At 39.5% G+C, this 11,468-nt stretch overlaps 1 protein-coding gene across 1 annotated transcript; it reads left to right on the top strand.

The window, feature by feature from the left end:
• The first annotated feature begins 2,342 nt into the window (after positions 1–2,342).
• On the top strand, positions 2,343–10,508 carry LOC311289935 (uncharacterized protein). Its single transcript, XM_084408216.1, has 3 exons — positions 2,343–2,407; positions 4,149–4,280; positions 8,878–10,508. Exons 2-3 carry the CDS (start codon positions 4,196–4,198, stop codon positions 10,290–10,292), a joined length of 1,500 nt encoding a protein of 499 aa, XP_084264342.1. The 5' UTR covers positions 2,343–2,407; positions 4,149–4,195; the 3' UTR covers positions 10,293–10,508.
• Positions 10,509–11,468: the final 960 nt, after the last annotated feature.

The following is an 11,468-nucleotide window of genomic DNA, read 5'->3' as shown; positions in this document are numbered from 1 at the left end:
AAGTGAATTTGTCGACACTAGAATAAATTTCCACGGACCCCCGCCCTAATAATAACAGTGATTAAGCCCAAATTTAATGTGGGTGGGGATAATGAACGCTATATGTTTTTTTTTTTTTTTTTTCAAAATGGTCTCCACTCTATGCATTTTGTAGTAATACAGCAAAATGTTATAATTGACTGTATTTGCCAGAAAATAAGTCGCATGTCGAATGCTGCAGCCAGAGTGGTCTTTAACGAGCGCGATTATTGAAAACACTTAACTAATAAAACACACGATCCACAGCAACCCAACCCCGTCTCCTTCCTTCTTCCAACAAACGAACTTTTGTGGACAGACGTCAACATTACACGTGCGGACGACGTCGAAAAAAGACGTCGCCTGGCGTCACAAAACAACCCCTTCAATGGACTGAATTTGGACGTCCAAAAACTACATGAAAATGACGTCACATTGCGCAGTGGGTACTGTTAGTTTAACTGCTTCCATTGTTCTCATTTGTAAAGGCCTCATTATACTTCTTCGTCGGACCTACGCCGGAGCCTATACGCCGTAGGCAACGTGTTGGTTTTAATTTATACTTCTGTGTCGTTGTCCGCGTTGACGCGCACCTAGGGAGCGTGTGAAACCCCGAGGGAGGGGTTCTGGCAGACCAATCACAGCGCTTGTGTCCGCGTAGAATTGACGCGTTGTTACATTTTTGGAGAGGTGCACGTCAGGGTACGCCGTAGGGTACGCGCGCTACACACAGCCTACGACGTAGCTACGGCGGCAGTTCGACACAGAAGCATAAAACAGGCTTAAGTCACTTTGGATAAGCGTCTGCTAAATGAATAAATGTAAATGTAATGCATGTAGCTTATCTAAGTGTAAGTCACGTCACATTATCATGTTGAGAGAAATCGTTGTAAAAAATACATTTTATTATTAGCCTATTCAGAAATAAAATATCGGTAAATAAAATACAACCCTAACCCTAACCCAAACGCTATTAACATGTAGGCTATGCATTATTTATTTCCCCTTACTGTTTGACAAATCCTTAAATGAATGGTATTCAGAAAGCAACAAGAAAGAAAAATGAGTAGCCTTGTAGGCTATAATAAAAAATATACATATTAGCCTATAAAAGTAGCCTATGTGCCCTTTATTACAAACAATATTTAGCCCATTTTAAAAGCCAAGCCTGAACAAATTTATTTTAATCGAAACTGAAACTGTACCGACATTGGGTTTGCGCATCTCTCATTCCGTCCAAAGTTTCCATATTTGCAATGTAACATTTGGATGCGAGTCCCAATATACACAACTTCACAGAAAGGGAAATTAGTTTGGAATAACAGCAAGTAGGTGATGACTGACTGGCACAGCCTTTATATTGTACAACAGACAAATTAAATTAAGCAGAATAACTTTTTACATGTTTGGTTGACTGTGTTTTATTTTGATATTGAAAAGGCTGCGATGTCAAGTTAGCAATGCCAGAAGTGAACTGATATATGTTGTAACGCCATCAGTTGGATTTGTTCCTCAGCATGGGAAATAACTTAATACTCTGTCGTTTACAGAGTAGCAGAACCTATTTGTTCGCACAATCTAGCAAATTAAGGGAACGAAATAGTAAATCGTGCGCACAATTTAGTAAATCGAGGGAATGAATAGTAAATTGTGCGCACGATTTATTATTCGAGGCAACAAATGAGTAAATCATCCACACGATTTAGTAAATCGAGGAAACGGTTACTTTTTTTTTCTCTTGCATGTTTCCGTTTCCTTTATTGGAAATGGATTTACAAACATAATTTTACTCCCCATAATAAAAGATACATACTGAAAAATAAATCTGTCTTCTACAAGGATTGGGATTGAAATGATAATTTGGTCTGTCTTTGATCTTATTGAAAATGTTCGAAAATGAAATGATCATATTAGAATGATTTCTAAAGGATGGTGTGACACTGAAGACTGGAGTAATGATGCAGAATATTCAGCTTTGATCACAGGAATAAATTAAATTTTAAAATATATGAAACTAGTAAACAATTGTTTCAAATTGTAATAATGTTTTGCAATATTACAGTTTTTACTGTATTTTTGATCAAATAAATGCAGCCTTGGTGAGCAGAAGAGACTTCTTTCCAAAACATAATAATAAAAAATAAAAAAAACTTTTGACATGTACTGTATTATAAACTCTGTTATTTTTTATTTTATTTTTTGTAATCACATTTGTCACTATTAGCATTTCAATAAAAGGATATCTGGTATAAATGCCACATTTTGAACGGATGTATGCATGCACTCTGGTCATTTTTGCGTGTTTACAGGACTTTTATTTTGGTCTGGCGAAGTGACGTCATAAGTTTGCGCCGCTGTCCTGCATCTGCTGTGATTCGGCTGAAGAAAGGTTTGTGTTTTCAAACTATTTAGTTGTTTAAATCGAACCGTCCGACCTGGAAGAAACATATTGAGGAAATAGATAAAAATGCAGGGCGATTTTAAATGTAATGAGGCCAATAGCTGGAAAAGAATGGGGAGCAGAAAGATATCAATGTTAACAATATATCAAGCATTGATAAGGTCTATTATTGATTATGGATGCATGAACATTATTAAGGAGTCTAGATAGGATGCAGTGTAGAGCTCTTAGAATATGCTTAGGACCAACTAAAACAACATCAGTCAATGCACTATTAGTAGAGGCTGATTAAATGCCTTTGAGTTTGAGAACAGATCAATTGTCATTCTATCTTTAAAGAGTTATTCTGGAAATTATATAGCTAAAGATGTTTTAAATAATTGCTGGGAATACTTAAATAACAAAGGGAAAGCGGATATGGATGGAATATAAACTAATTAGCAAAGAAATATCAGATTGAGAACATGTAGTGTGTTAGGCTACCTGTATGCGGTGAGAGGTCCCAACATGAATAATTCCTGGTGTTACAATTGATTTAGAGGTATTAGATAAGAAAAGGGAATGGGAGGAAATGGGTCAGCATAAATATTATGTAAGCACATACAGGAAATTCTATGCAAGAATAAACATTATACTGATGGATCTAAAGCCTGAAAAACAGGGCTTACAGGAGTAGGAATATATATTCCTGATTTTAAGTGGTTGAAATAGGAAAGAAGAGGTCATAATTAATAGGATGAGATTTGGACACTCGAGACTGAACACTTCTCTGTTTATAACTGGAGTACATGAGACTGGTCTATGTGAGAATTGTAGGGAGAAGGAAACAGTGGAGCATATATATGACTTTAAAAGGTATGATAAAGAAAGAAAATAATTAATTGCATATTTAAACAAAAAAGGTAAGGTAAATAAGGATTTGAAATATTTATTAGGATATGATTTTAATAGAGAGAGAGAAGGATACAGAATATTAATAAAATTCATATATATTACAGGGTTAAGTGTAAGGATGTAAATATGGAATGAGGATGCTCTGGTCTATTCTGGATCTTAGTATTTAATTTAATTTACCACTGAATTGTTCCAGGTAGGACCTGTTAAGATGGAATAGGATGGAGCATCGAGTAATTATTAAAGGAGAAAGATATGAATAGGCATATGTGATAAAGAATAGAAAGATCGTAAACAAGGAAGAAATTAATATAAGTAAATCATGCACAACAGCAAAAATAGATGACTATATGCACACCGGATGCAAAGCACCAAAAAACTGAAGAAGAAGATTCAAACTGTCCAATCAATTGTATAATTCTTACAAGGGATGATCTATTATTAAAGGTAACATTGTAATGGTTTAACTAATAGTTTACCCCTGGTCACTTAATGCGTTCTTATCGGATTGATATCCGATTGCTGAAGAGAAACCACCTCCTGGAGTTGATTTAAATGATCGTTATTTTATTTATTTTAAAGTGCATCTTCACATGAGTAACAGAAAATGTGCGTCTCATTTCGCTCTCTATGTAGTGAATCGGTTTATTGTAAACACAAATTCAGTCACTGATGAGAGGAACAGGGCTTTTCGAGATTCACTGACCATTAACTCTGACTGACTCTCTTACCAGTGCGCTGAACTAGGGAGCCGATTGAGACTTAGCAAGGGTTTATTTGTCTTTCTTAATTATTCTCATCTTTAACATGACGATATGTCACTCTAAACACACAGAAAAACTCCTGGTGAAGCAACAATCCACGGCACACACTATTATAAAGATGGCGTTTATTAAAGAGGAGAGGGAAGACATGAAGATTGAAGAAACATTCAGTGTGAAACAAGAAGATACTGAGGAACAAACAGGTTGGTTTCATTCTTAAAGCTGAATTCAGTCATTTATTAAAGTCCCCATGTAATCAAAATGGAAGTTTTTTTGGGTTTTAGTGTGAATATGTTAGCCTTACTGTTATCTATAAGCGTGCTCACAAAAAATGTCAAAATTCGCATTTAGAAGATATAGCCTAAGCATTCAAAACTTACAGTCTCTCACTTCTGCCAATTTGGATAAATGATTTTGGTGACATCACTCTGCACTTCAGCTTCTCATCAGATTTTCTGTCCAATCAAATATTCTCTAGAATCTGAAGTGTCCCGCCCCCTACATTATAAATAGAAGCTGCGGCTGAAATCAGTCACTTGTTACTACATGGTGAATGACATAGTGCACTAGCCAATATAGGGGATAAGGAATGATTCAGACAGTGTAAATATGCTTTCCATGGGGGTGAATGAAGTTTGGTTTCACAGTCCAGATGGTCTAGACACAGGATAGCACAGAGTGGATCGCATGCGCAAGTCCACAAAACGTATTGGACCTATTTGAATTCTGCACAGAATGCTATATTTTACAGCGATACAGAAGAGATTAAGAGAACAAACGGTTAGCGATAAGGAGGAAACTGTGGCTTTACCAAGCTCAACGGCTCTGGCCGAGCTGTGATATAAACGAAACGCTACTAGCTATTTAAAAAAAAAAGAGAGTGGCTGTTCGATATGTCCCGCCCTGTCTTCCTGTTTCAGTGGAAATTACGTCAACACATTGAATAATGCTCCGCGTTTCAAGGCACTTCAGTGGGCTTTTCAAAAAAGCTTTGCCAGACCATAACTCAGTTACTACTGAGAATGGTCTGGTTTTAACTAGGCTAGAAATGAATGATATTTTTTAAAGAATGTCATACGAGTGTCTTGGATCATTCTATAATTAGGGATATTTTTGGAAATTGACAATTTGAAGAAAACAAGTTTACTTTCCAAAACACAAACAGGACCTTACATAAAGGACCTTACATAAAACCCTTAACCTTTATGCCTTATTATATATTTTACGACGTTGAGTGCATTAAGGGACAAAAATGTCCACTCTAAACACTGCGATAAAACTATTATATATTATTATTTTTTTCCACTTTCACTGAGTTAAATATTTTAACCAAGATCAGTCCTGAAAATAACTACCAAATATTTATTTAATTTTCAAAATTTTAACCCCTTAAATGCCATTTGTTTACATGATGCCACTGTTTATATCGATGGAAAAAATGAAAACAATTGTGTACTACATGCTAGGTGGATTTCTTGGGAGGGAATTATTACAGCCTGGTATATGTCCATGATTAGCAGCAGCATTGATTTTTACGCATTCTTTTTTGTATGATGTCAGATAAAAAATAAAAAAACACTTAGCGTGTTAAGGACCAAAAAATATTATTTTCCATACACTAAATGCAAAGAGAAAACTTTAGCTTTGGATTATCACAGTCTTGAATATGTCAAAGATTAGCAGCAACATTATTTCTGGTGCATTTAAAGATTTTGTGTTATGTCAGATTTAAAAAAAAAAATCACACTTAGCGCGTTAAGGACCAAAAATGGTCACACATTAAACACTGCCTAAAATATTATATATTATTATTATTTTCCACTTTTACTGAGTTAAATCTTTTAACCAGCATCAGTCCTCATCATAACTACCAAATATATATCCAGGCTGTCGACAGCTCCTTTGCACCGGTTGTAGTCCATTATCATCACAGGCTTCTGGTGCCCCTCTCCACTCACAGCGGGCTTGCGGTGCTTGGTGCTCAGCAAAAGCACATTTTTCAACCCGTTTTGGCACATACGACACGGCCGTTGTGGTCTTCCTGAATGCAAACTCGGAGGATCTTGGTGCTCGCGCTCTGGTTTGGAGGAGGTGTGGAGGAAGCTCTGGTTTGTTGTGAGAGGTGAAGAGGTGAAGAAATTGTCTGTGGTAACAGTGTGTCCCTCCAGCCCGTCAGTCATGTCCTGTACAACCCTCTGTCCCTGGTTTACCTCGGGAGCGCATCCTGCGGATTTTCCGGCATAAATCTGCATTTTCCATGCATAAGACGTGGAATCATCACTTGTGACCCAGATCTTGATTCCAAATTTTGCTGGTTTGCTGTAGCCTGGCTTACGTCAGACCTCGTCTCATTGAGACGTGGTCTGGGAACCACATGTTAATTTTCTCGTATTTGAGGCGTGGTTTACGAATGCCCAGAGCCCTTTATTGGGCGCTACGAATGTCTATCAAATGCGCCTGTACGTAGCTCATAGCCAATTGTTTCAATTATACCAGATGACGTATATGTAGAGCGACAGAAATTCGACGAGGAACAAGACGATGGGTCAGAGATTTATGTGTACATGATGGCGTTCAGCGACTAAACTACTTAGAACACTATCTAAGGCTGCATCGAAAGGTAACTTCGCATCTGCTGCCATGTTGGATCCATAGATATAAACAAACTGCTTCGGTGTGTCGCATAGACGTCGTCATTGTCTTGCTGCTCCCTCCCCGTTCTGTGATTGGTTCCCTTTTTGAGGGGAAAATCTGGTCCATGGTGTCCAGGCTGCCTAGCAGCGTGAATAAAATCGCGCTGCGCGCAAGGCAGCATGGGGAAACCCAGGCTAGGTGTGCTGGGCATATACTGCCGGAATCTGCTGCGGCCTCGGAACCCGACCAGCTGCTCGTCCACACAGACGTCCACCCCGGGGTTAAAGAGAAGGGGGAGGCGGTGCAGCCACTTATCCCAGATCGGCCTGAACGCTGCCAGCTTGTCATCCCGGTAACGTCCAGGTCGGGTCAGCCTGTCGTCAAATCTTACATTTGAACTGAACTTCTGGAAATTGCGGTGGGGCATGGTGGCCCTGCAGATGGGCCGGCCTGTGTGGTCATCCCACAGGCTCCGGGTGGACTCATTTCTGGACTTGTAAACTCCAGCCAGTACTAGCACCCCCGAGGTAAGCCTCAACGTCTGTTGCATCCACATTAATCCAATCTGTCTCGGACCGTCTCCCCTGGAGATTTGTTCTGTCCACAATTAATTTTACCATCTCCTCCGTGAACAGTAGCTGGAATGCAGACCTAGGGTCCACGATGCGAGCTGTTGCGTAGTGTGTCGGTACCTTGGCTGGCACGTAGCAGAGCGTCTCAGTGTTAGTGGGTGACCAGTGAAGTCCATTTTTTTATGTCCACAGAGGATCGGCTGTCTCCTGTGTGTCATCCAGTTCCTCACTCTTGAGTTGAGTCAGATGAGGAGTTAGAATCCGAAGTCAGCTGAAACTCCACATCATCATCTGAGGCACTCTCCGTTACACTGCGATCAGACTCCGGCTCGCTGTCTGTTGGTTCAGTAACGTAGGCCACTACTTCGGTGGTCGTGTAGGTTTTCTTCATCTTGTCGAGTGTGAAATGGCCGCATAGTGAGATAGTGAGATCACCGGCGCCACCAGTCCGCCCTAACTCGAGCCAGTCCGGGCTCCTCGTCCGCGGCAGGCAGGTCTTCTGCCTCGGCGGCTCTTCGCTATAATGCGGCTTGTAAAGGTAGCCACAAACACCTGATTCAAGCATCAGACTTCCGAAATCCTCTTCCTCTAGTCTATATCATATTGAGTACTCTCCTCCGCTATTGTCATAACTTTACATCTGTCTCCACAGCGCCTGTTAGCTTAGCTTCAAACAAGATGGAGGATATTGCTTTCAGTTTCAGAGAGTAAAGTCCCACCCACTGATCTGTAATAGGTCTGTAGCGTGAGCGGTTCCCGCCCCCTGGGAAAGATGAGGAACGAGTGCTTGTAGTCTCAACAGAAATCCCCCCCTCTTACTCCTACAATGACGCAAAATGACGATTTTTGCGTCATTGTAGGAGGAAGTGTAAAACTTAAATAACGGATTTCTCCCATCTCAGGGGAAAATGAGAGAGTGTTGCACGACCATTCAATAGTATGACTGGGTTTCTAACAATGCAAAGCTTAATGCAAATGGGTGAAGTGTCCCTTTAAAACAGGGTGATGGAAACATAGCTATTGAGACATGTACTACAGAAAACAGAGTTGACAATGTTGAGGAGAGATTTTGGGATTACATTAAAACTACTCTTTCAGCAGTTTAGTGGGTATGGGATCCAGTATACAGATGGTTTTGATGCTTTATCTTAATAAGTGTTTCCCACAAGATTTTGTGAGACACTGGTGGTTGGACCTCGGTCCCTCCTCAAGAACATTTTGTACAGTTTAAGTTCAGTGTACAAATTTAACAAAGAAAAATTATGAATTGACTTGTACCTGAACTTTAAATGGGACAAAGTGCGCACTTCGCTTTGAAATGTGCAGCGCGAACAGACTTATTTAGTCTCAGCCTTCTGCTATTTGATTAGAGGATAAAGCCATATTTCTAATCAAAACACAATGTTAAAGACCTTATGAGAGACTTTATCAGAGAAGTTTAAATATATTTTCGGTTCATTATGAAACTGAGGCGGGACAGATTAGACTATGGCGGGCCGCCACAATCTAGTTAATGAATGGGAAACACTGAAATCTCTTGGTGTCTGTTGCTTTGTGCCTGGGGTTAACTTGTATTTGTCTTTTTCTGCTGTAGACCTGATGGCGCTGAAAGAGGAGAGTCAAGAACTGAATGAAATGGAAGAGGAAGATCATGATTTCATATCTGGAGAAAAATCTTTTCATTTCTCACAGACTGAAAAGACTAACAGTCATGTAATTCACTCTGAAGAGAAGCCTTTCAAATGTAAACAGTGTGAAAGGAGTTTCCGATTCAATAAATACCTTAAGAATCACATGAAAATGCATACTGAAGTGAAGCCTTTCACATGCCATCACTGTGGAAAGGGTTTCTGTCATAAAGCAAGTCTCAAGAATCATACGAGAGTTCACACTGGAGAGAAACCTTACACATGCCCTCAGTGTGGAATGAATTTCACTTATAAACCAACTCTTAATGCCCACATCAAAAGTCACACGGGAGAGAGCCCTTACGTTTGCAAACTCTGTGGGAAGAGCTTCTCACAAAAAGGAAATCTTAAGTATCACATGCGAATTCACACAGGAGAAAAGCCTTACACGTGCTCTCACTGTGGAAAGAGTTTTAGTCATAAAGTAAGCCTCAAGTCTCACATGAGAATTCACACTGGAGAGAAGCCTTTCACCTGCACCCACTGCACAATGAATTTTACATATAGAGAATCCCTTGATATCCACATGAGAGGTCATACTGGAGAGAACCCTTACATCTGCAAACTGTGTGGGAAGAGCTTCTCACAAAAAGGAAATCTTAAGTATCACATGAGAATTCACACTGGAGAGAAGCCATTCGCATGTTGTCAGTGTGGAAAGAGTTTTAGACATAAAGTGACCCTTAATAAGCACATGAGGATTCACTCAAGAGAGAACTCTTTTAAATGCAATCGGTGTGGAAGTAGTTTCACAGATAGAAATCACCTTAAGAAGCATGTAATAACTCACATCGGAGAGAAGCCTTTCATGTGCGATCAGTGTGGAAAGGGTTTCACACTTAAAGGAAACCTTAAGACTCACATGAGAATTCACACTGGAGAGAAGCCTTACGTGTGCCATCAGTGTGGAAAGTGTTTCAGATTTAAAGGAAATCTTGACACTCACATGAGACTACACACTAGAGACAGTCCTTTCACGTGTCTTCAGTGTAAAAAGAATTTCACGTGTCAAAGAGACCTGAAACATCATTTGCAAACTCATTCTGGAAAGAAACTGCTGTGGGGCAAGAGGTTTAGAAAAAGGAGCATTTTCAAAAATCACCTGAGCATTCACTCTGGAAAAAGGCTATTTAATTGCGATAAGTGTAACAAAAAGTTTGTTTTGCCATCACACTTACAAATACACCTGAAAAGTCATGCAGATGTCAGACCCTATTTGTGTTCTTTGTGTGGAAAGCGATTTAAATGGCTCAGAAGTTTAAAATGTCACCAGAAAATACGTATCTGTGTGAAATCAAGGCTACTTTCATACCACACCTGAATGTGGACCAGATGATTTTCTGCTCTTTCTCTTTTTTTTTCCTTCACATGTAACATGAATATGTAAATTGGATAGCAGAGTTTAGGAAATGGATAAACACAACTTTTAGAATCTGAAAATGGATTGGATTAATTTGTATTGATATTTTGTGCATGTAAGCATACCTAATATAAATGGAAAAAGTATAAATAAAAGGACAAACTCAATGAAACCATGAACATTGCACTGTTATTTGATTTTTTTTTTTTTTTTTGGTTTTAAATGCACAGGTAAACATATAGTCAATTTGGACTTGAATATGGTTAGCTTTGGAGCTCATCTGACGAATTTGTAAGCTGATTCCAGCTGCGTGTCACCGCTGGTCCTGTCTGAAACTTGTGATTTGACTGCAACATTTTTTAATAAGTCCTGTATTAAGTTAGAGTATGACAGTCCCAAAACTTTTTTTTAAATTTTTTTTTAAGGTAAATGCCAAATAGCATTTACCAAACAGGACCAAAACCAAACCAGCTCACTTCTTCTCCTTCTCTTTAAACTGGTCTTAATTCTCTCTCCCATGTAGGCCTGAAGTTCATTGGTCCCCCAAGGGCTCCGGCCAGGACTCCATAAACCATCCCTCTCACCAGCTTCTTTTATTACATCTGCCTTGTCTGAGAGGCCCTTGGTGTCTGAATAAACAAAAATGTGTAGGGCCTTAGTTTGGCAGCTAGTTCGGATTCCAGATCCTCTAGAATGACCCAGCTTACACTTGTGCAAAGTGGGCTGTTTCTGAAGTCCTGAGGAACCGGCTTTGCTAGAGAGGCATACTCTGCAGGTCCATAGAGATCTCCATGTCGCATCCCAGGAGATAGGAGATTGAAATCTCTGTGGACCTTCAGAGTATTGCTTCTCTGTGTCACGTTCCACATCTGACAGCTGAGTGGATGAAAGTGCTTCAGCTCTGTTTGAAGACTGGTCAAAAGCACTGTGTTGTAAGCACAGGAAGAGGTGAGCTCGCTCCAAAAGAATTAGAAGCCACCATACCGCAGACCTCCACTTCCATCCACTTAATTAAAAACTGATCTGCCCACCAACCCCAGAAGAAAAAACTATTTCAGATCAACATTTGAACATTTTAACTAAATACTCTTTCTTTTTAACAATTGTAATAAAGAAAACACAGAGAAAAAACAAACT

This window comes from Rutilus rutilus (assembly GCF_951802725.1).
Source record: "Rutilus rutilus genome assembly, chromosome: 4".
Lineage (NCBI taxonomy): Eukaryota > Metazoa > Chordata > Actinopteri > Cypriniformes > Leuciscidae > Rutilus > Rutilus rutilus.
The sequence above is the reverse complement of the archived record's forward strand: the minus strand, read 5'-3'. Positions and strand labels throughout refer to the sequence as shown.

Bases quoted from the DNA above. Each gene is read 5' to 3' on its own strand.
- LOC311289935 (XM_084408216.1), top strand. From the start codon at position 4,196: ATGGCGTTTATTAAAGAGGAGAGGGAAGACATGAAGATTGAAGAAACA. The intron at 4,281-8,877 runs GTTGGTTTCATT...TTTCTGCTGTAG, and splicing joins AGATACTGAGGAACAAACAG to ACCTGATGGCGCTGAAAGAG.